The following is a 24,397-nucleotide window of genomic DNA, read 5'->3' as shown; positions in this document are numbered from 1 at the left end:
TTTTTTTAAATTTCTTTGTTTGTTTTTTGTTTTTGTGACAGAGTCTCGTTCTGTTGTCCAGGCTGGAGTGCAGTGGCACAATGTCAACTCATTGCAACCCCCGCCTCCCAGGTTCAAGTGATTCTCCTGCCTCAGCCTGCTGAGTAACAGAGACTATAGGCGTGCGCCACCATGCCTGCCTAATTTTTACATTTTTAGTAGAGACAGGGTTTCACCATGTTGGCCAGGCTGGTCTCCAACTCCTGACCTCAAGTGATCCGCCCGCCTCGGCCACCCAAAGTGCTGGGATTACAGGCATGAACCACCGCACCTGGCCAAGGCACTGTTAAAGACATAAATGAAGGCCAGAAAAGGTCTTGGTCTTCATGGAGCCAAGACATACACTGAAGGTTATGCATGTCCCTGAGGGCTCATGGCCCAGCCTGGGGGCAGGGATGGCTTTTTGGAGCAGGTGATGTCTATGGTGATACCTGAAGGCCAACTAGGACTTAAGCAGGTGACAGGGGAGTGAGGAAGGGAGAGTGTCCTAGACAGAGCATGTGCAAAGGCCCAGGGGTAAGGGCCACAGCTTGTCCAAGGAACTGAAAAAAGTTTAGTGTGTCTGGATATGGGGGATGGATGAGATGAGGTCTGCAGGGGCCAGGTTTGCACAGGGCAGGGCAGCCGGGAGGATGAGTAACCGATGTTGTTCTCCAGAGCGATGGAGCATTAAGCAGATTGGTTCTCTAGCAAACTGCTAGGTGGAGAAAGGACGACAGCAGAAGATCCTTCAGTGGCAAAAGACCTCCCGCCCAGCTGCCTGCACAGGCATGAGAGTTCAGGGTACCCCAGAGCCCCAGGCGCTGCAAGGGGCCTGCACACTCACCCGGACACCAGTGACGCCAGGGGGGCCGGGGGGCCCGTCCTCACCCATCAGCCCTTCCTGGCCTTTCTCGCCATGTTCTCCATCAGGCCCTGGGTCTCCCCTGTCCCCCTGGGTGGCAGGGCATGAAGAGAGGAGAGAGAGAGAGAATAAGTTAGTTGCCAAGTGCATCAGAGGCCCCAAACCTCAGGGCTCCATTCAGGCATCCACAGCCAACTGGTCCCTAGATTCCCAATAGTTCCCTCTGCTGCCAAAAAGGCAGGGTGCTGTGACTCGGCTGCCAAGCCCATTGTAGTTCTAAGCTTGCACAGGACGCATCCCAGACGTAGAGGTTCCCATGTGTCCCTGCCTGGGCCTGGGCTGGGAAGGGCAGAGTGACTCAGAGATAAGCCGGGGTCCTGACTGCACCCATCCCACGGAGTTCACAGGAGACAAGGGCAATTTCTCTCCAACTTAGACACATTGGGAGAACAAGAGTCTTATGAAGCAGATTTTTTTTTTTTCTTTTAGACAAAGTCTCACTCTCTCTCCCAGGCTGGACTGCAGAGGAGCAATTATAGGTCACTGCAGCCTCGACCTCCTGGGCTCAAGCAATCCTCTTGCCTCAGCCTCCCAAGTAGCTGGGACTACAGGCACATGCCACCATGCCCAGCTAATTAAAAAAAAATTTCTTTGTTTGTAGAAATGGGGTCTTGCTATAAGAGAGCTTGAGCCCAGGAGTTGGAGACCATTGCCCAGGCTTGTCTCCAACTGCTGAGCTCAAGCAATTCTCCCACCTCAGCTTCCCAAAGTGCTGGGATTACAGGTATGAGCTGCTGCACCTAGCTGAAAGAAATTTTCATCAAGAAAGAAAATTCACCCAATTCTCCCTCTCAGAACCACTCTTTCCATTTTTCTGAGATGCATTTTCAATCCTTGATGACACAAAAACAGTGAATAATAGTAATAATAATAAATGGTAAGTAACAGTTTGGATGGTATGTACCAGGCTCAGGGCAGTGAAGCAACTCTCCCAAGGCAATGAATCGGTCAGCAGTAAACTAAGCTCTAAAGACACAAGCCCACTGGACTGCCGGTCTCCATCTTTGTTTTTTATAGTTATTGCTTTGCTCTATGGCGAACGTGCCCTCCCACTGCTCTGGGCTGTGCATGGCGATCATTCTTTTATTTTTATTTATTTTTTTTTGAGACGGAGTTTTGCTCCTGTTGCCCAATGGAGTGCAATGGCGCGATCTCGGCTCACCACAACCTCCGCCTCCCGGGTTCAAACACTTCTCCTCCCTCAGCCTCCCGAGTAGCTGAGATTACAGGCATGCACCACTACGCCCGGCTAATTTTGCGCTTTTAGTAGACACGGAGTTTCTCCATGTTGAGGCTGGTCTCGAACTCCTGACCTCAGGTATTCCACCCACCTCAGCCTCCCAAAGTGCTGGGATTACAGGCGTGAACCACCGCGCCCGGCGACGATCATTCTTATTGGCTGCAGAATACTTTCTCTGGGGGGTGGATGGAGCTAACATTTATATAGCACTAACCATGTCAGGACCATAGTCTGAGTCCTTTAACATCTATTAACTGACTTAATCCCCACAAAAGCCTTCCAAGGCTGGTCCGCTTTTAGTTCCATTTTACAGAAGGGGAAACTGAGGCAGAGCTAAATCAAGTCGTCTGGCCCAGAGGCCCACAACTGGCTAGTGGTGGGGCTGGACTTTGAAGCAGGATCCTAAGCATATCCTCTTTACAGTGATAGGGCTGTAGCCAAGGTCTTCCTGGGGCTTCGGGCCTTTGGGGCACCTGAGGTTATTTCCTTGGAAAGGCAACCCTTGGCATGGGCTTTTTTTTTTTTTTTTTTTTTTAGGTGGATCTCATTCTGTCGCCCAGGCTGGAGTGCAGTGGCATGATCTCAACTCACTGCAACCTCCACCTCCCAGGTTCAAGTGATTCTCCTGCCCCTGCCTACCAACTAGCTGGGACTACAGGCACACGCCACCATGCCTGGCTAATGTTTGTATTTTTAGTAGAGACAGGGTTTCACCATGTTGGCTAGGCTGGTCTCGAACTCCTGACCTCAGATGATCCACCCACTTCAGCCTTCCAAAGTGCTGGGATTACAGGTGTGAGCCACTGCACCAGGCTGGCATGGGCTTTTTATGGTTTTGAAGCAATCAGCGTCACTCTAAGCTTGCCTTATCTCATCACGGTAATCTTTGTGTACTCTGAGAGAGATTGGGGGCAGGTGTGGAGTGCAGCACGGGCATGGCTGCTGAGGGGCGGCGTCCATCAGAAGGTGGTCTCCATCGGGGCTGGCAGGCCTGGGGCCTGTGGTCAATCTGCACTGGCTTAGCTGTGACTGTTCAGGGAGACCCATGGGAGAGGACATGAAGTCACAGGTACGAGGAAGGGATGGGCGAGAAGAGCAGGCTTGGAAAAGCATAGTGTGTCTTTACCAGTTCTGTCCCCCAGTGCCAAGCTTTACAAGGGACACTGATAAACTGGTGTGCATCCAGAGGAGAGAGAGCACAGGAAGTGGAGGGCATGAAGCTGGAGCCTGGGGCTTGGCCCTGCCCAGAAGAGAGGTTTGAGAGAGCGACTCATAATTGCTCATTGATTCAAGCTGGGCCTGCTGGGGCCTGGGCTCTGGGGCAGGAGGTGGGTGTGAGGGAGTTGCTGGGGCAGTTTCTAGTTCAGTTGGGCAGATTTTCCAATGGAGCGGTCCAGAGATGGCACAGATAAAGGCTGGGGACTCTGAGCTGAGGTGTGGGCCAGTGCAGAGCAGATCTGGGCACAAAGTTGTGCCCGGATCCCTTCCCGCTGAGAGCCTCAGCTTCTAAGCACAGCCTGGCATGAAGACAGGGGGTGGCCTGGATAACTCTCCTGCAGACTCCTCTGGCTCCGGGATTCCATTTCTGGCTTGTCGTCCTGGCCACCTGTTCTCCTAACTCTCAGAGGCAGACAGCCTGTTCCAGGTGGCTGGTCGGGTTTTCAGCAAAGGGCCCTCACCTGGGATCTGCCTAAGACCACACTCCAGGGGCTAACTGGACCCCTGGGGTGGGCGTCCTTGTGAATCTCATGCAGAGCAGTCTCTGGGGGTTCCTAGAGATGCCCCAAATCCTCAGACATCTACCAGTGCTCAGAGGAGCCTTGCAAGTCACCTTCCTTAACCCTCTTCAGTTACAGATGGGACAACTGAAGTGCAGAGAGGTGGAGACTCCCTAATACCACCGAGTGAGTCAGTGCTGTGTGAACCTGGGGTTCTGGCTCCTTCTAATTCCAAGATTCTCTGCTCAGGGGACGATGCCTCCCTCATCCCTCGGGTTATGCTGCCTAAGTTCAAATCTTGCTACCGCTACTGAATAGTTGTGTGACCCTGGGCAAGTTTCCTCGTTTGTAAAATCAGGATCAAAGGATTACTGCAAGGATTGAAAGAGATAAACCATGTAAATAGCTTAGCAGCGTGTCTGGCATGTGAATGCTGGATAAAAGCTAACTATTATTGGTCACCACCACCATCGCCACTGTCAGCTGGACATCAGCAAAGAGATAACGGGTGTAAAAGCACTCTATAAACTATAAAGTGCTGTGCATATTCGAGACGCAGTTTTCACCCTGAGGGGTGATTCCTGGACAAATACCTTAAGAAAATGGGTCTCTCCTGGGATTCATGTAAAGACCAGGGAAGATGCTGTGCATTTGAGCACAAGGACTCCGGTAGAACTGGCTTTGAAGGGAGGGAAAGAGGACGAAGCCAGGGCCAAAAAGCCATGCAAGGTGGAGGCAGAAGACTGCACGAGGCACCCAGGTTGGAAGACCCCCTCCTGCCCGCCTCAGTGGACATTCCAAGAAGAAAGGTGGCCGCCCAGAGTGGAGTGAGATGGCTACTGCTTTGTGCCCCAGTTTCCTCATCCGTCTAATGGGGACGGTAATGTATCAAGCTTGGGAGAGTTGCTGGGAAGATTAATTATTAAACGAGTTAATTCACATAAAGCCCTTTGGGTGGGTGGCACTGGGCACGTGGCAAGTGCCCAAAGCATTTTAGCCATGACCTTCATCAGCATCACCACCCAGTGTGGCAGGCACTGGCAAAGGGTGTGGAGCAGCTGTCAAATGCTCTGGGTCTTGGGACTCGGCTGTACCCTTGGATGCAGCAGGGTTGGGGGTGACAAGGCAGGCAGATGATAGACAGGGGGCGCTCTCGCTCTTGCAAGAAAACGTGAGGAGTCAGCAGGGGCTGGTCACCAAGGCACCCTGGGAGACTGTGGGGAGGGGGGTAATGAGGATGGGCAGAAGCCTGTGGATGGGGAAACTGAGGTTCAGAGAAGGGGTCTGCTTCTCCGAGGTCACCTGGAGAGTAGGTGGGTGAGAGGGGATACATGGCCCTCAGGACCCTGGGCTGGGGAGCTGACTTGCACAGGGTGACCAGCCAGCCTCGGGGAAAGCCCACCTGTGGGGTCAGAGTGGGGCCCAAGACGGAGGCCAGGGACTGGCCTGGCTGGAGATGGGTCTGGAGAGTCAGAGGACAGTGCCCGCCTGCCCACCTGCAGTTCAGGTGAGCTAAGGTGCCTCTTCAGAGTCCTGACATTTGTGGCTGACAGGAGGCTCTCAGGGAGCAGCAGGGTCGAGTTGGGCCAGCAGGCTTTGGCACCTGTGAGCCGTGGGTTTGAATTTTGGATCCTCACTCACAGCCATAGGTCCTGAATATATCTATGCCTTCCTCTGAGCCTCAGCCTTTTCGCCTTTAGAATGGATGCATGGCACAGCAGAGCGAACAGAGGCTTTGGAGCCAAACGGGCCCAGATTTGGGTCCTGGATGGCCAGTTGCTAGCGGTGTGTCCTTGGGCAAGTTCCTTCACCGCTCTGAGTCTCAGTTTCCTCATCTAAAGACAGAACTTCCGTTGTCCTATGGATCCAGCTGGTAAAGGGCTTAGCATTGTACTTGGTATGTGTGTGATTCGTCCTCCCTAAATTGTGGCTTATAAGTCATTGGTGGTAATCATTATTTTCCTGACCTTCTAGGATATTTGGAACATAACAGAGACCGAAGACCCTGGCTCTGGGCCTGGCGTAGTGCCAGTGCTCAGGAATCACCCTTAGCCTAGAGAAGCTGATATTTTAAGAAGGGTAGCAGGAAAGACTGGAAGGTGGTGATGGCCCTAGTCCCACCTGAGCAGGTAGTGCAGAGGGCAGGGTGGGAGGTGGCTGCTGGACACTGCTGACGCTTCCCCACCCTGCTGTCAGTGGGAGCTGGAGCTCTCATCTCAGATCCCTATGGGAACACAGTGTTTCTGGGAGGAGACTTAGGTCTTGGATGGGAAAGCAATGCCCTGCCAGGGTCCCCAGGCCCTGCCCTAAAAGGGCACTTACCTTCAGCCCATCAGGTCCCATGGGGCCACTGTCACCCTCGAGGCCTGGCTCTCCCTGGAAAAGGTGATTGAGAAAGAGGAGATGTTACTGGGAGGAGGCCCCGGTGTGCTTTTCCTTTCTTCCCCCTCCCTGGGGCAGGACCCTGACCCATGGATCTCCAGGCAGTAGGACCCTGGGGGCCCTGGCACACAGTGGGTGCATGGTAGCCAGGGGCTGAGTTAGCAAATGAACAGGAAGGTTGAGGTGCCCACCCTCGGCTCTCCAGAAAGGGGGAGCAGACCCCCAAGCTACCGACAGCTCCCTCTGCAGGGTGATGTGGGTGGGGGCTACATGAGGTCATGAATTTAGAAGGTGCTTGTCATGGATTTGTCCTGAACATCATCTCTAGGCTGGTTGGCTGGGCTGCGGAGTGGCCTAGTAGTTAAAGACAGGCTTTGACATCAGCCAGATGTCAATGCTACTTCTTGGTTTCTCATTCACTGGCTGTTTGACCACAAGCAAACTACTTAGGTCTCATGGGCATCTGTTTTTTCATCTGAAAAATGGGGCTGACACCACCTTCTTCAAGGGTTGCTGTAAGGTACGGCGTAAGCGCCCCACACCTGGCAGCCATGTGAGATACTGTTACTGGAGCTGGAGTAAGCCTGCATGGAACTGCTTGGTGGAATCCCACTTCTCAGATGAGGAAGGGGAAGCCAGTCTTTCAACTTTTCTTCCCAGCAAGCTGGGGAATGACAGCAAGAACAGAGTCCCTGGCTGACCCTCAACCACGCTTGCCCTTCCAGCTCCAGAGATGCCCCTGGACAACAGTTCTTGAAATGGCCATCAAATTAAGTTTGGGTCTCTCTCTGCTTTTAGAATTCATCGCTGTTCAGAGTCTGCGCTGGAAAGGGCCTCAGGGGCCGTCAGGTGCAGGATGGCAACGATGTGCCAGTTGGGTGGTCTGTGCTCCTCTTGTACCCATGGCAGGTATCACTTATCAACCCGCTGGAATGCAAGCTCCAGAGACAGGTCTGTTACTCACTGCTGTGCTCCCTGTGCCTCGAGAAAAGTGCCCGACACACAGTGGGCACAGGATGCGTGCTCATCATTCTCTTTCCTGCCGAGACTCGAGTGAACCTCAGCATCCTTCTTCTTCTTCTTCTTTTTTTTTTTTTTTTTGAGATGGAGTCTTCCTCTGTCTCCCAGGCTGGAGTGCAGTGGCATGATCTTGGCTCACCACAACCTCCAACTCCCGGGTTCAAGCGATTCTCCTGCCTCAGCCCCCCGAGTAGCTGGGACTACAGACCACAAAATGCCTTTCTCTACACTGTGGAAATGCTGGCCTACCAAGAGACACTGGGCGAGGCTGTAGACATTCATAGTGTATTTCTGTAACTGAGGAAACTGAGGCTTAGGGAGATTGAGAAAAGCCAGTCTCTTCCCCCACTGCACCCACACACCCTGGGGGCTTTCAGGAAGAATAAATTGCTTCAACTTACCCGTTGCCCAATGAGGCCCTGCTCCCCAGGGGTGCCCAGGGGTCCAAGGTCACCCTAGGAGAAGCGGAACAAAAGTCCATGAGGGTGGGTAGGGCCAGCCCCAGCTCTCACCACCCCTTCCTGTTTCCACCAGCTCTGACTTTGGGGTGTGGGAGGAGGAGCTGGGGAAGGTCCTTCTTCCCAGGGACCACAGAGAAATCGTAAAACACCAACCAGAGCTCCTGTTCCAAGTAAGCCTTGTCCACGGACTTCTTCTCCCACGCCGGGACAGGAGGACCATTAGCACCAACACCACCACCATCATCCTATTAATAACTAACTGTACTGTTCTGTACTGTTCTAAGGACTTTTGTTTTGTTTTGTTTTTTGAAACAAGGTCTCATTCTGTCGCCCAGACTGGGGTGCAGTGGGGTAATCACAGCTCACTGCAGCCTTGATCTCCCAGGCTCAGATGATCCTCCCACCTCAGCCTCTCCAGTAGCTAGGGCCACAGGCATGCGCCACCATGCCCAGCAGATTTTTAAATTTTTTGTAGAGATGGGGTCTCACTACATTGCCCAGGCTGAGGACATCAGTTTTTATATTAACAGATTTGACTTTCAAGACAGCTCTGCAAGGAAAGGTATTCTTTTAGAGGTGAAGCATCAGAGGCATTGGGGGAGTTCAGTAAGGAGCCCAAGCTCTTGCGAGACCTAGTCAGTGACAGATTCAGGATCCGAACCCGGGCAGTCTGGTTCCAGGAGCCTTGGATGCAGCAATGGCAACTATGTGACTTTATTCTTCCTTGAGAGACTTGAAGAGAAACCCAAACAATGAGGAAGCCCTAAATGAGCCGGAATAAATGTCACCTGCCCCCTGCATAAAGGCCCTAAAAGGGTCTTTCTCACTGGCGAATTTTCAAACTATGCTCCCTGCTGGTGTCTAGGGGCACAGGAGGAGGGCGGAGCTCTGAGCCCCCAGCCCTGCTCCAGTGGAAACAATCCCGCTTCTATCAGTTTTCTATGTGGGGTGGTTTTCTTCACTGGTGTTTGAGCAAAGGATTTTGGGACTAGGCCAAGCCTGACAGCCCCAGGGAGTTTGAATGACAGGGAGACTTAGGCATGGAAGGGGGTGACTGGACTCAAGTCTCACAGCCCCTCTGTGGGCTCCCCTGGGCCCTGCCTCAACAATGTCCATGGGCTAGCCAGCATCGCTCATCAGCTCTGGGGCCTCCAAGGGGAACAGCGTCTTCTTCCAACAGCAGAATGGGGAGGGGGCTCTCCCCAGGGTCCATGTATCAATGGGCACCTGTTTCTCAGCAGGTAATGAGGGGCACTGGCACCGAGCTGCAGATGGTATCGCATGAGGCCAGGAGGTACAGCTACCCCAGCGTGGAGGCAGGGGCAGGTGCCCGAAAAAACATTGCCTGGCAGAGGGCACTGGTGGGGGCTCCACACTCCACTCTGGCCCTAACCAGGCCCCACTCCCCAGCCAGGAGCACAGAGAACCCATTATCCCAGCCACAAGAAAGGCCCATTTCTCTTCCATGGAGAGGATGTGGCCGCCATCTGGGAGCTGGTTTCAACAAGTCATTTTTCTTTTCTTTCATCCCACCTCACCTTCATCCCGGCTTCCCCAGGAAGGCCCGGTTCTCCCACTGCACCCGGCGGCCCCTGAAAGAAAATGCCATTGGTCCCTCCTAGAGCAAGAGCTGCCCCCTGGTTGTAAGCAAGGGGGTAACTGAGGCTCCGAGAGGGCAAGAGACATGGCCAGGGTCACACAGCACAAGAGATGCAGAAGTGGGAGCAGCCTGTAGCTTCTTGGAGCCTGGAGCTGGAACTAGAGGGCTGGGGGTGGGCCCAGGCTGGCTGAGCTTTGGGACTACCCAGAGGCTTCTAGAGCCTTCTCCCGCCCCACAAGTGTGGTTTACCACACTAGGAGCCCTTCGGCAAGCAGAGGGAAGAAAATTTCATGATTCACAAAAAGACGGGGGAGGAAGCCATTGGATGCTGTGTTTAGGGCCAAGTGATTCTAACCCTTCTCTCTAAAGCTGAGCCAGCATGAGGCGGGTGGGAAGCAGCCCTGAGTTATCATCGTGGGCATGGCTGCAGCCCTTGCATAAACCCTGGGGCTTGGTTTTTCCCTCCGGATAAGGCAGGGGTGTCCGAGGATCCTTACAAGTTCCTTGCTGCATGACCCTTGGGGGCTGGATTGATAGTCAAACCTCTGCTGGGGCAAAGTCCCAGCAAGGTCAAGGTTGGGAAGCATCCATGCTTCCAGTGATGCCCAAAGAGGCAATGCCAACCCCCACAAGGGTCCTGGCACCTCTGCGTCCCACCCAATGCCCCTGGACTAGGAGCCCAGCTCCTCAACCTATGCCACCAGGATGGGTCTACCCTCTCTGCCAGGGCGTCCACCCTTCTCTGAACTACATGGTACATGACCATCTCCCTGGGCCAGGACAGGGAACGGCAGAAAGAGGCTCCTGGGGAGGAGGGAAGGGAAGGGCTGATACATCCCCAGCAGCATCATGGGACGAATAAGGGTCTCTCACACTCACCTTGGGTCCCATCTCTCCTGGAGGCCCAATTGGCCCCTGGGGTCCTTGAGGGCCCTGGAAGACAGACACACACAGACAGTTGGGAGAAGCCAGCCTGGGCCCTCTTTGGGATCTGGAGGGGTGAGTGAGGGAGCTGACCCCCAGAACCGGGGACTCTGAAGCACACCCCTAGTCTGCCCCAGCCACACCGAGGGTCCTGGTGTCTGCAGCCCCTCTTCACCACTGGTATCTGTCATACTCCCTCCAACACAGCTGCACACTCTCCTATCCACCCACCTAAAGCCCAGGGGGCCCTCCCTGATCAGAAACCTCCTAGCTCTTGAGTCTTGCTCATCTGTTGCCCCTGCCTGGAATGCTCTTCCACCTCGGATCCATGTCTGGAAACCCCCACCCCCAGCCAACCCACCGTTCAAAAGGGTGACTCCTTGGGCCTCAAGATGTGGGAATGCAGCAGCGGCCTTGAGGACGGGAGCCTCCTGTCCTCCCCTGCCCTGTGCAGGAGTCATCCTTCTAGCCCCCTGGAGATTCTGTCCTCTCCCTGCCACCTCTTGTAGCACCACTCTCCAGCCTCCTCATGGGGCTCCTGGACTGTCCCCCCACACCTGTCCTTCCAGGGACATCTTCTGGAAGGCAAGCTGATCGCCCTTTCTGCTTCAAGCCCTTCCATGGTTCCCTGTTGCCCTTGGGACAAAAAGCACAGCGTCCCCGTGGCCTTGGGTGACTGGCGCCTGCTGCCTCCTCCTGCCCTTTCTGAGGTCCCACTTTCCACTCCAGCCATGCTGGACTCTGCAGTTCCTGGTCAGCTTGTTCGTTTGCAGTTCCCGGTCAGCTTTTTCATTTACTCTTCTCTTCCCTCCCTCCCTCCTGCCTTTCACTGTGCCAAGCACTACCTATACATTTTCACATTTCATGTTCATAACAGAATGGCAAGGCAGAGACAATCACCCCCATTTTCCTGGCCAGCAAATGGGCCAGAAGCCAAGTGAGCTGAGCCTCAAACTCAGAGCTCTTGGTTTAGTGCTCGCCACGAACCCCAAGGCCTGGCCAACCGGGGGTTAGAGGCCAGGCATGGTCCCTTTCCAACCCTTCTCCTTATCTGACCACCTGGCCCACACCCCCAGGTGCCAGCAGCAAAGAGGCAGAAGAGGGAAGGGAAGGGCTCTTACCGGTTCTCCTGGGAGGCCCTTGGTGCCTGGGGGGCCTGAGGGACCCGGGATGCCCTGCAGAGACAAAGCAAAGGTGACCTTAGGCCCTCCATGGCCTTCTCTGCCCTGCCTTGACTTCAAGCAAGCCATCCTAGTGTATTTGGGTCCCCTCCTCCCACACCGGGTGACAGATGGGAAGGCTGAGACCCAGAGAAGTGGGGATGTGCTGGAGGGGCTTCAGTGCAGGGCGGGTGGCAACCAGAACCTTCGGGGTTTCCACAGAAGGACAGGAACTTGGTAAAAGTGGTTATTATCCACACCCCACCCCCTGACCAAAAGCCCCATGTAGAGAATTTCAAGAACTGGTGCTACTTACAGGAAAGCCTCGAGAGCCCAAGTGGCCTCGCTCACCAGCCACACCCTGGAAGCACATGTGGGGGTCATTACCGGCTCAGATCACAAAGCAGGGAGCAGGGAGGGGGCCTGCGGCTGGCCTGCTTGGCCTTGGCCTGACATACCTGCTGTCCAGGCTGGCCCGGTCTGCCCTGGGGTCCTGGGGGGCCCTGTGGGAAGCAGAGCACGTGAAGGTTAGAGAGGGTGCTTGGGAGGACCGTTCCCCAAAAAGGGACCCCTCCACATGGGAGATAAAAGGAACCCATTTGAGGCCACGGAGTCTGCCCCCTCTCCACGATGCAGATGGGAAAACTAAGGCCTGACAAGGGGAGTGGCTCGCCACTGTCACCAGCTGCTCCAAGTGGAGAACCAAGGACCCCTTCCTAGGGATGGGGCTGCCAGAAGCAGTCTCGGCTGTCAGGGGCCTGGTAGGGTTTGGGGTCCAGGGAAAGGGTCTGAGGACGTGTATGATCTCCCTCCTCCTTTCTTGCTTTCTCTTTATTGGGCTTGCAGTGAGGGGTCAGGAGGAGTGGAAGGGCTGAGCTCTCAGAAAGAGCCCTGCAGCCTCCACGGGGCTCCCTTTGTTGTCCCTAAGGGGCATCGTTCTGAGGAGGTGTGAGCCTTGTTCATGATTCCTGACCCAGTGTCGGAGGAGTGAGGAAGGGCAGGCCCTAGGGGTCGGTACCTTCAGGCCCCTGGACCCTTGCTCCCCAGCTGGTCCGTCCGGTCCTCGGGGGCCCTGGAATAGGAAAAAGGGACTAGCACACCGGACAGCAGGGGTCTCCCTCGGGCCGAGAACCAGGAGGGCGGGGCTGCTCCGAGCCTGGGGCCTTCCCCTGTGCAAGCCCCGGCCCCCTCCTCCTCCCACTTCCCACACACTCCCCACTGAGGTGGTCACCCTCGTGCAGTGCCTTCAAGACAGCTCTGCAGAGGCCGCAGCATGAGTAGACTCAGCTAGAGGCTGACGCTTCCAGAAGGGAGCTGGGGCACTAACGGCCCTGTTCAGAGAGACCTTGGGGGTCACCCAGCCAATCCATTTCACAGACGTGGAGACTGAGGGCCGCAACTGAGTTACACGTGGCCATGTTCACACAGCCAACTCTTCAGACTCTGCTGCCATGTGCCCTTCCCAGGGCACACACGGGGCAGAAGCAGGTGTGTGGGCCACAGCCCTTCGGGGAAACTGACAGAGCAGGACCTGGGAAGAACCTGCATGTCCTTCCCAGATGTGTGGAGCAGCCCCATCTCTAGCCAGGCGTACAACAAATGCAGCCCAGCTCACAGAGGAAGACCTGCCATGAGGCGGGGGCAGGAACAGGGCAGGATTGTGCACAAGGGGGTGAGAGTCAGGCTGCTGCTCCCTGGAGCCCTGTGTTCAGGCCTGATCCCTGACACAGGAGTCTTGGTCCCTGATTGCTGGGAGACCCCAGGGGCAGGTGGAGTCCACCCCCTATCCCCACTGCACAGATGGAAATACTGAGGCCCAGCCAAGGGAAGTGACTCAGCTAAGGTCCCTAACACATTAGCCGCTCTCATCCCCCATGTGGGCTCCACGCACTGCCCCACGTGTGTCCCCTCCAGGGGCGCTCCCACAGAGACGCAGATGAGCTGGGGTCTCCTGGAAAAGACCCGTGGAAAACAGAGCGGCCTGTGTTCTCTAGGGGGTCTCAAGCGGTCTGTGTTGGGAGGACAGGAGTGTCCTGTGGAGGAGGCCAGCCCATCCTGGCCCGGGAGCCCAGGGGACCAGCCCGCAATACTTCCCCAGATAAAAGGAACTGGGGAAGTGTCTAGGTCGGGGAGGATGGGGAATGAGAATACTAAATGAAGAAAAAATCATTTAAAAATCAAACAAGGAAGGCTGGGCACAGTGGCTCACGCCTGTAATCCCAGCACTTTGGGAGGCTGAGGTGGGCAGATCATGAGGTCAGGAGTTCGAGACCAGCCTGACCAACATGGTGAAATCCTATCTCTACTAAAAATACAAAAATTAGCTAGGCGTGGTGGTGTGCGCCTGTAGTCCCAGCTACTCAGGAGGCTGAAGTAGGAGAATTGCTTGAACCCAGGAGGCGGAGCTTGCAGTGAGCCGAGATCGTGCCATTGCACTCCAGCCGGGGTGACAGAGTGAGACTCCATCTCAAAAAAAGAAAAAAAAATTGAACAAGGAAATTTTCAATGAATAATTGGGCCAACAAAGTGAAAATTCCACTTCTCAGCTGCCTGGAGCTCCCTATGCTTCAATCCCACACTGCAGCCTTAAAGAGCACCCCACTGATCAAATAATCCTGGAACAGGGAGCCACCAGGCAAGGCCAGGACTCAGCTGGGAGATGCTGTTCTCAGCATCCCCAAGCCCAGGGCCTGGGGCCCATTGTGGCATCCAGCCCTAGGCACTGGGCTGCTCAGGAACTGTGTCTGGGGACGAGTGACTGCTCCTCACTGAGACTCAGTTTCTTTTTTCTGAAATGGGCACAAGAAATCTCTCCCACAAGACAGGAGGCGATGCTCACAGGCAGCTCAGTGCCTGGCACGCAGAAAGTGCTGAAGAATGGCTAGTTCCATCCCTGCCAGACTCTGCTGGGGAGGGGGCTTGGGGAATCTGGGCTCAGTCCCTTCCTCAGGCAGTTCACACTATGCTGTGCAAAACCAGTTGAGAGTTTTCACAGATTGAAGCTGCAGTTTGATGAACTCCTAAACAAGCCATCTCTAGTGGGCGTTACGGGGCTCAGGTGCCAGCCTTAGCCTGTTGCTGGTTTGCTGTGTGACCCAGAAAAGCCCCATCTCCTCTCCGGGCCTCAGTCTCAGGCTCACATGGACACTGTCACACCATGTCATTAGGCTTAACACCCGTGATTCATGGGCACAGGCCTGGCGGAGCTGGAGCCACATGGGGTGGGTCTGTGTCAGGTCATGGGAGCTGGGACAGGGGCTGAGCTGATGGCAGATAACTGAGCCCTCCTGAGGGATGATCTCTGGCTCTGGGTTCTATCTCTCGCTCAGACATACACCTCCCTGGAAAGGGATAGCTCTGGGAGAGGAGTGGAGGCTCAGAGGTGTTGAGGGCTTGGCCTGAATCCCATAGCACCTTGTTTATCCCAGGAATCAAAGGCTTTCTGGGAGAAAGGTTAAGTCATTAAATAATAATAGAGCAGTAGCAGCCACCGCAGAAGCAGTGAAAGCTGTTATCCTCCTTTTGCAAGGAAAGAAACAGGCTCAGGATGATGGTGAACTTGCCTATGGTCACACAGCTAGGAAGTGGAGGAGCCAGAATTTGAGACCAAGTCAGCTGGACCTCCATTTTTTTCACCACTACCTGTCACTGTTTTTCAGAAAGGGAGTGAGCTCCCCATCACCGGGGGTATACAGGTCAGGGCCCAGAGGATCCTGCCAGGAAGGCTGCACACTGGGGCCTGGTGTTGGAGAAGACAATGTCTAAAATCCTTCTTATCTGAGAGAACTCACTATCCCAGCAGAGCACCAGACAGCCCAGGAGAAGCTGGCTTGGCTTCAGAGAGAGGAGGAGGCAGTAGTGGGGCCACCAGCCGCCCTGTCTCCCCAGCTCCACAGGGCAGAGAGAGGGGCGAGAGCAGCCGCACACTCTAACCCTTGCTCTGGGCTACTCAACAGTCCATCCTGCAGGTCCCCCAGTCCTGCCGCCTCCTTCCCTAAATGAACCCGGGCAGGCCCACCCCCGCCCTGCCTGCTGGAGGGAAGCCTGGGTTGCTATCAGGGCCACATGTCTGCTCTCTTGTATCCGCACCCCGAGGAAGATGTCTGCAGGCACGCTGGGGACTGCCCTCCAGCCAGGCCTGGGGTCAGGCTTGGTGGGGAGGAGCTCCTGCCTGGGACAGAAAATCTGGCCAACCACAGCTCTTGGGAAAAAGGGGCCGATGAACAAGCGGGAATGAGCACACACCATCACATGCTGCCGCCGCCCTGCAGCAGGTTCAAGGTGCTCAGGAAGTGACTGAGTCACCACAGCCAGCCCACCAGCTTCGTCTGTTGCTGACCCATTTTACGGAGGGAGAAGTGAAGGCTCAGGGAGGGGAAATCAGTGGCCCAAGGTCCAAGATCCAAGAGGAAGAGCCTGGATTCAGGCAAGGTCAGCTAAGCTCTAACACCGACAGGCAGGGGAAGAGTAGGCCCGAGGCACTGCAATCTTGGGGTCCTTACAACCCCCTCAGAAGGTGGGAGAAAGGCTCTGAGAGGTTAAGAAACCAGCCTGGGGTTCCACAGCTGGGAATCGGGGGTGCTGAGACTTGCCATAGGCCCATCTGACCCCAGAGTCCTCATTCTTTTCACTGGGGCTGGTGGGCCCAGGTTCTATCAGCATCCTCACCAAGAACAGAGCACGACAGCCTCCCTTGCCCCTGGCCATGAACTCTCAGTGCTCATTCTTCCTCGGGTGGGCTGTGGGGTGGGCAGCAGGGCCCGTCCTACACATAGGCAGGAAAGCAGGCAAGGCCTTGCAGACCTCCAGGCCCATTCCCCATGGCACATATGGGGAAACTGAGGCACAGAGCGCCACAAGGCCTTGCTAAGGGCACAGGGCAAACCAGGAGCTGATCAGGACTTGCCCAGAATCAAGCTCTTTCACAGGCACGGTGGGTGCCTCTGTAGGTTCCCCACCTTCAGTCACCTCCTCTAGGAGGTGGCGAAGGGCAGCCTGTTCGGCAGGAGACCCAGGGGGCCAATCTCATAGGTTGTGCGTTCCTGACAAACCCAGTGGGGAGAGGGGCTCGTGTTCCTGATGCTCCCCTCCCAGCCCGGGAGACTTTGACGTGGTTGGAAGCCTGTGTTTCCTTAAGCAGGGATACATTCTTCAAGCCACTGCTGGGAAGGGGTGGTGGAGATGGTTGAAGGGAGCCCAGTGAGTTGAAGGGGGCCTGAGCCTCGTGCCTGAGGCAGGGCAGGGGGCCTGGGCCCATGCAGCTCACCCTCCAGGGAATCCAGCTTCCTGGGGCAGGAGGGGAGGTACAGAGGATCTGGATGGAGCCTGGCTGCCCTTGGGCCAAGGCCCGTTTGAAGAGACCCAGAGGACATGGGCACCGGAGGGACCCTGCCGGGCCACAGGAATGCCTTTTAATCTTCCCTCCTCCAGGCCGGCTGCTCAGGCCATCTGGTTTGGGGAAATTGTAAAACCACTTGAAATCCAGCCAACAGGAGAATAATAATCACAGATCCCCCGTATAGAGCTTGGATATCAGGCCTGGGCTGCCGGCACCACCTGCACCATCTCACTTTCTCTTTACAATAAGGCTGCACAGTCCCATGCCTGCATACCTATTGGTGGCAGACCATCCTGTCAACCCTCCCTGTGTGATTGAAAATAAGGCTGAATTCAGTATGCAAATGAGCCAGATTCCCTGGGTTCAAATCCCAGCTCTGCCACTTTTTAGCTGTGCAACTTGAGGTAAGTGACTCAACCTCTCTGTGCCTCTCTGGGAGTGGAGTGGAGGCTCAGAGGTGTTCAGGGCTTGGGCTGAATCACATAGCACCTAGTTTATCCCAGGAATCAAAGGTTTTCTGGGAGAAAGGTTAAGTAATCCAATAACAAAATAATAATAAAATGGGAATGAGAATAGCACCTACATGACAGGGTAGTGTTGAGGATTAAATGAGTTAATGTGTGTGACAGACAGTGTGTGGCATAGAGTAAGTGCTGGTGATTACTCCCAGTGACTGTGCTCAGGGCAGCCCTGTTTAAAACCCCCTGCAGCCTCCCAATGCCCTTGGAGTATAGCTGTGGCTTTTGAGGCCCTGCCTCGCTTGGTGCCTGCTAAGTCCTGGCCCCATCCCTCTCCCTCGTCCCTCTGTTGACCCTGAGGATCCCTAAGCATCCACCTCCTGTATCACCTTTAGGTTTTCTCCTGCCAGTCCCCTGCCAGGAAGCTGGCATCAGCTCAAGCACTGCCCTCTCCTAAAGTCCTTCCTTAGTACCCTGCCCAGGTGGGGTCCTCCTCTGGGCTTCCAGGCTGCTAATACTTCCTCAGTCCATGTGCTGATGACCCTGTATTTTATCACCTGCGTCTGCCAAGTGGTTTGATTCATTTGTTGACTGGCTCACAAGGGCAGGCAGGGGTCATGTCTGTCCTGTTCACCACAATACCTGCAGAGCCTCCAACAGTGTCTGCCAGACAGTAGGTGCTAAACAGGTGCTGGTTGAATAAATGAATGAACAAAGAACTGGTACCAGAGAGCCCGACTGTGCCTAGTGGATGGCAAGGCTGAGAAATGAGTTGGAAAGACGGGTGGGGTCCCATGGGGTCCCACCCCTACAGCCAGGTCCAGGGTGAGCCTGGAACCTTACCTCGTGCTATGAAAGTCACAGATCCCAGAGCTGGGCCGGGGGCAGAGACTGGGCAGTCTCTGGCAGATGGCCTTGTTCAAGTGTGCCCCCTCCCACCAGCATCAGCCCCCAGGAGCTGGGCTCGACTTACCCGACGTCCCTTTGCTCCCCTCATGCCTGGTGGGCCTCGAGATCCTGGAGGACCCTGGGAAGAGAAGAAATTTGGAGAGGCCCCTTTTTAGGAAGTGAGAGCAACACGGGGGACTGGGAGTGTGGGGCAAAGCTTGAAGGCCTGCAGCCCTCAGATGGGCATGTTCAGAAGCTGCCAGGGCCCCAGCAGCCTCCACATGGAAGGACTGGGCACCTGGCTCATTGGGGAAAGCAGCAGGCGAGCCACAGCCTCGAACACAGCCAATGCCCTGGGCTATAGGGGGATGGGCCTCAACCTTTCCTGGGAGTCTAGGGAGTGGGGAGAAGGCTCCCTACATGACATTTTCTTCCCCCTTTCCTCAAAATCAACAATGAGAAGATACGATGCCATTCATTCATTCATTTATGTATTTATTGAGAGAGGATCTCGCTCTGTGGCCTGGGCTGGAGTGCAGTGCAGCCTTGAGCTCCGGGGCTCAAGTGATCCCCCCGCCTCAGCCTCCTGAGTAGCTAGGATTGCAGGCATGCACCATCATGCCCAGCTAATTTTCTTATTTTTATGGAGACAGGGTCTCACTATGTTGCCCAGCCTGATCTCAAACTCCTAGGCTCAAGTGATCCTCCTGCCTCAGCCTCCCAAATTGCTGGGATTACAGGTGTGAGCCACTGCATCCAGACTACAATGACATGTATGACAAAAGGTCTCCTCAAATCCTCATCTCCTTTTCTCTCCCCCACCAGAAAGGAGAATCTGGTGACCCAAGTTCTGTCCCTCACCTCCACCCTGACAACCCAATATTTTCCTGAATATTTTCTCTCAGGGAAAAGAGGAGGAGGAGGAAGAACTGAGAACACAGGCCTGGGGTGAGCTTGGGAGGCAGAGGGGGCAGCGTGGGAGAGGATCAAGAAGGAGAGAAGGAGTGGGGAGGCAGAGGCAGAGAAGTGGGTGGGGTGGCATGAGAAGGGAGCAAGGCCCAGCCCTGCGCAAATGGGCAGCCATCTTGGTTTTGATGAACAGATGACAAGAGGAGCAAGAGAGACAGGGTGAGAGGGCCAGTTTAGTTCTTGGAATTCTCAGCACCTGGCCTGGCACAGGTGCAGGACAGACACTCAGGAATCTGTTGAATGAACAAGGAGCACATGAACTGAAGAGGGCAGGGGGTGGGAAGGGAGGGAATGCAGGAGAAGATGGGAAGCAGGCCACCCCTCTGCCTAATGTCTCCCCCGCCCCCACCCACTCTCAAGGCCCAGCTTGAGAGACCTCAAGCAGCAACTTCATCCACCGGCCAGCCAGGACCCTCTGCCAACTCCAGGAGCCTCTCAGCTCCTGCAGCAATTCTCAGACTGGGCGTGCTCCTTTTGCAAGGCAGAGCCAGTCTCATCCCTCCTCTGAATACCAGGGAGAGGCCCAGCCCCATTTGGTGCCTCAGAACGAACTCTTGACTTTCCCATTTCCCTCTCCCCATGGCTTCGAGGGGTGTTAACCCAGCTGCTATCACCCGGCAGACCCTCCGACAGCTGCTGTGGAGGGGCTGATGTGAGGGGCTGGGTCCCAGGCTGACCCTTCGTCAGCAGAGCAAGCAGGGTGTGGACCCGGGCTTGGCCCCATAAAAGCCCCATAAAAGGCAGTTCTGACTCCCGGATGGTGGAGAACACAGACTGGGTGAGAATGGGCCATTTTATAGAGTGATCTCAGAGCTCAGAAGGCATGCAATGCACCACTGGGAAATTTCGGGAGCCAAGTCTCTACATCAAGGCATAGAGAGCTGAAAAGAGCAGGCGGTAGCACTGGAGAACCTGGGCTCACATGCCAGTTCGGCCACTTACTAATTGTGCCATCTTAGGCATGTTACTTCAACTCACTGGGCCTCAGTTTTGTCATCTATAAAATGGGGATAGAAGAGTCCTTACCTCCTAGAGTTTCTAGAAGATGAAGTGACAAAGTCCTCAGGAAAAGGCAGCTGCCTGCTCTCGCAAGGCAGGAGGAGGTCAGAATTGAATGCTAGACCCAACTCTGGTCACTGGGTGACCCTAGGCAGGTCCCAGCGCCTCACTCCCACCCCCAATAATGGGGATAATAATCTTTTTTTTTGAGATGGAGTCTTGCTCTGTTGCCCAGGCTGGAGTGCAGTAGCGCAATCTTGACTCACTGCAAGCTCCACCTCCCGGGTTCACACCATTCTCCTGCCTCAGCCTCCCGAGTAGCTGGGACTACAGGCGCCTGCCGCCACGCCCGGCTAATTTTTTCTGTTTTTTAGTAGAGACGGGGTTTCGCCGTGTTAGCCAGAATGGTCTTGATCTCCTGACCTCGTGATCCACCAGCCTCGCCCTCCCAAAATCCTGGGATTACAGGCGTGAGCCATCACACCTGGCCTGGGGATAATAATCTTGACGGATCTCAATGTGCTATCGGACAACATGGAGGTGAAAGTGATTGATAAAGTGGGAAAATGCCAATCAGGTGTGAACAATATCACCAGAAATGTCACTTTTAATGGTAGTAGTCTTACTTAGTGGCAATTATCATCTCTAACAAATAGTTATCACCATTCATTAAGCACACATTTATGCAGGAGGATTGTGAGACACCACATCATGCACTGCACCATTTCTCATGACAATCTCATACTGCAGGTGGCATCATGCTGACTTACAGATGGGGAAACTGAGGGTCAGAGAAGCTATGAATGTTGCCAACAATCCCGCAGCTGGCAAGTCGGGGAGCCAGAATTTCACCCCTACGTATCTGATTCTGAAGGTGGTTTTCTGGGCCTCTGTGCTAGCCAGCTTCCCCAGTGTCGCTGGCCAGGAGGAACCCCAAGAGATCCAAGGGACCAGCCCCGTACTGTAGCAGTGGCGGACCATGGCAACCTTGGGATCAGAAACAGCACCAAGTGACCGTCTGATTTCACCAAGCCTGAACCAACCCACTGAACAGGGGGAAGCACTGAGGAGATGGGGCAGGGTGGGGAGGCTAGTGGAGCCAGGGAGGCAAGGGATTCAGAGGAGGCCTGCACCTTCTTCTCTGCATTGGCCTGAATATCCCCACTCTTTCCCCATCTCCCACTGGCCTTCCATTGTGTCCCAGTGACTCCTTTCCTGGATTTCCTCCTCCCACTAGACAGATGCTGAGACTGAGGCCCAGGACGGCTAAGGTGCAGGGGTGCCGGGGGTAGAACTCGATGATGTACCCCCACCATCCTTGTACTCAGGCTTTGGCCCCACTCTGGGCACCCCCCATGCTGAGGGCTCCAATCACTCCATCTCTGACCACTGAGAGGGAGGCCGGGCCCTTGCATTCCAAGCTGGGTGCCTCGGCCAGCCGTGCTAGCCCCCCGACCAGAATGCTGGTCCTCTGACCCCCTGCTTCTACCCCAACAGTCCCACTTCCACACTGCCAGCTCCTCCAGCCCTGGGCCAGATGTGACTTTTCCTCCTTCTCATGAACAGGGCAAAAATATGTCACTGGGAGCCCAGAATGCTGGCTTCTATTTCCAATTGTGCTCCTCAAGGACGTTCCAACTTGTCCAAAGAATCATGAGGATGGACAGAGTCCCCCGGTGCTGATGCCTTCTCCTCTGGGTGACGGTCACCTATATCCAGGCCTCTCACCCTTGGACTAGTCCACCCCTCTCCCTCCTCAGCCCCTGGTGTGGCCTGGCACAGAGTAGGTGCTCGATAAAAGTCTGTTAATGACAGAGAGAATGTTTATATTTGACAACCCCACTAGACAGTGAGAGTCTTAAGAGCTGGATCTCTTTCTTACCATTTTTGTACCTCCAGGGAGCAGCTTATGCTAGCACACAGTAGGTGCATGAAAAAGTGTAGAAGCTGAGTTGGCCTTGCTTCCCTAATCACAGTAGAGAACAGGTTTATGCGAGCTTCCCTTGGATTCAAACCATGAAAGGCTTCAGGGCCCTTCCTCATCAGACCCCAGGGAACTCCCCGGTCTGAACTTTGGAGACACCTGGGCAACCTGAGCTCATCGCCCCTCAGCCTTGCCTCCAGATCTGTGCCTGGGCTGGTCCCTCTACCCCCACACCCTCCCCACCTTCCCCAAGCCCACCTCGGACTGGGCTCCCAGCCCTGAGCCCTGGCTTTGGCTGAAGCGAGTGCCCTCTCCCAGTTTCCATCTTCCATTGGCAGAAACTGAGGGATCTGAAGCAAGTTCTACCTGCTCCAAATGAGAGCAAGCCCACCCCCACCCCCTGCACATCACCCCTGGGGAGAAGGGGCTCCTGAACTTGAGTGCTCCTGGCCACACCCTTCCCCCAGCTCTCCCAGCCTTTCCCACCACTCTGCCTTGAGAGCCTCAGGAATATCCCTGCTTCCTCAGTCATCATGAGAAGCCCAGGCCCCTGAGGACCTTCAGCCCTGTTTGTCCAGCATTTCCCATCTTCGTGCCTGCTTCTTCCAGAACAGACATCACTTACTCGGTTCTATCTACCCTGCCCCCACTTCCAGACTACACGCTCCAAAGGAAGGGGCCACTTTCTGCCTTTCTTGCTGCCACATCCCCAGCTCCTGGAACTGCCGAAACCCCATCTCTACTAAAAATCCAAAAATTAGCAGGGTGTGGTGGCACACGCTTGTGATCCCAGCTACTAGGGAGGCTGAGACATGAGAATCTCTTGAACTCGGGAGGTGGAGGTTGCAGTGAGTGGAGACTGGGCCCCTTCACCCAGCTCCTGAAACTGCCCACAAGCACTTATCGTGCCGTAACTACGGAGTGAACGAGTGAATGGACAAAAGCAATAATGCTGCTAATAACCAAAATGCTCCCAGGGAGCAAACACCGTTCTGTAATGAACATTAGCCCCACACTTCCATTTAACCCACACGATCACACTATCATGACCATGATTCTTTTTTCTGTTTTTCAAATGAGCAAAATTCAGGCTCAGAGAAGTTAAATGATCTGCCCCAGGAATACAGTCAGATCTGCCCCAGGATTACAGTCAGAGAGTGGTGTAGCTGGGATTCTACCCAGGTCTGTCTGATTCTGAGGCTTGAACTCCTAACCCTTATTCTTTTTCTCCTCTTCTCTTCTCTTCTGTTCTTCCTTCCTTCGTTCTTTCCTTCCTTTTCTTTTCCTTTCTTTCCTTCCTTCCTCCCCTCCCACCCTCCCTCCCTCCTTTCTTTTTTCTCTTCTTTCTTTCTTTTTCTTCCTCCCCTCCCTCTCTTTCTTCCTCCCCTCCCTCCTTCTTTCTTCCTCCCCCCTCCCTCCCTCCCTTTCTCTTTCTTTCTTTTCTTTCTTTCTTTCTTTCTTTCTTTCTTTCTTTCTTTCTCTCTCTCTCTCTCTTTCTTTCTCTTTCTTTCTTTCTTTCTTTCTCTCTCTCTCTTTCTTTCTTTTTCTCTGTCTCTTTCTTTCTTTTTTTTGAGACAGGGTCTAGCTCTATCACCCAGGCGGAGTGCAGTGGCACGATCTTGGCTCACTGCAACCTCTGCCTCCTGGGTTCAAGTGATTCTCATGCCTCAGCCTACTGAGTAGCTGGGATTACAGGCGCATGTCACCACGCCCAGCAAATTTTTGTATTTTTAGTAGAGACAAGGTTTCGGTATGTTCGTCAGGCTGGTCTTGAACTCTGGCCTCAAGTGATCAGCCTCCCGAGGTGCTGAGATTACAGGTGTGAGCCACCACACCCAGCCACCTAGCCCTTATCTGACAGTGGTTTGAGCTTAGGGATCACGAGGGGTTTGCTTACCTGGGGTCCAGGCTCTCCAGGGGTCCCCATACCACCTGGCATTCCAGGATGACCCTGCCAAGAGAGAGAAGACAAAGGAGGAATCAGCTATGGAAGGTGCCCCTTCCTCCTTCAGTCCCACCTCAGTCGGCTCAGCCCCGGTGCAAAGCCAGGAGGACAGCAGCTAGGACCCCTGGACAAAGAGGGAGCTGGTCATTCTGAATGTCTGGGGTAAGCGGTTCATGGAGGAGAGCAGAGCTGTCACTCAAGGCTGCAACAGGAGAGGGCAAGAGGATGCAGACTTACTCCTTACCATCGACCCCTTGGGTCCAGGCACGCCTGGGGGTCCCATCATGCCACGATCACCCTGTGATGGAGACAGCAATGCAGGCAGGTCACGGCTATGGCTGTGGGGTGGCTCTGTGGGAGGCAGGTGCAGAGGGCCATCCAGAGGCTCAAAGAGAGGTAGGGGCTTGCTCAAGGTCTCTAGAGGGTCC

General features: G+C 54.8%; 1 protein-coding gene across 7 annotated transcripts in view; it reads right to left on the bottom strand.

Moving 5' to 3' along the window:
• COL27A1 (collagen type XXVII alpha 1 chain) overlaps window positions 1-24,397 on the bottom strand; it is a 157,906-nt gene that overhangs the window by 36,324 nt on the left and 97,185 nt on the right. For all 7 annotated transcript variants that reach the window (XR_004031412.1, XM_030817678.1, XM_030817680.1 and 4 more), the window contains 12 exons: window positions 24,214-24,267; window positions 23,922-23,975; window positions 18,218-18,271; window positions 12,467-12,520; window positions 11,907-11,951; window positions 11,765-11,809; window positions 11,410-11,463; window positions 10,244-10,297; window positions 9,303-9,356; window positions 7,705-7,758; window positions 6,224-6,277; window positions 866-973 (listed from right to left, as the gene is read on the bottom strand). Coding sequence is in view for 6 of the 7 variants with exons in the window: in XM_030817678.1 (XP_030673538.1) it covers window positions 866-973; window positions 6,224-6,277; window positions 7,705-7,758; window positions 9,303-9,356; window positions 10,244-10,297; window positions 11,410-11,463; window positions 11,765-11,809; window positions 11,907-11,951; window positions 12,467-12,520; window positions 18,218-18,271; window positions 23,922-23,975; window positions 24,214-24,267 (684 nt within the window). In the remaining variant the exon portion in view is untranslated. The remainder of the gene's footprint in view (window positions 1-865; window positions 974-6,223; window positions 6,278-7,704; window positions 7,759-9,302; window positions 9,357-10,243; window positions 10,298-11,409; window positions 11,464-11,764; window positions 11,810-11,906; window positions 11,952-12,466; window positions 12,521-18,217; window positions 18,272-23,921; window positions 23,976-24,213; window positions 24,268-24,397) is intronic.

Source organism: Nomascus leucogenys, chromosome 8, assembly GCF_006542625.1.
Source record: "Nomascus leucogenys isolate Asia chromosome 8, Asia_NLE_v1, whole genome shotgun sequence".
Classification (NCBI taxonomy): domain Eukaryota; kingdom Metazoa; phylum Chordata; class Mammalia; order Primates; family Hylobatidae; genus Nomascus; species Nomascus leucogenys.
Note: the sequence above shows the minus strand (reverse complement) of the source record. Positions and strands in the feature narration are given on the sequence as shown.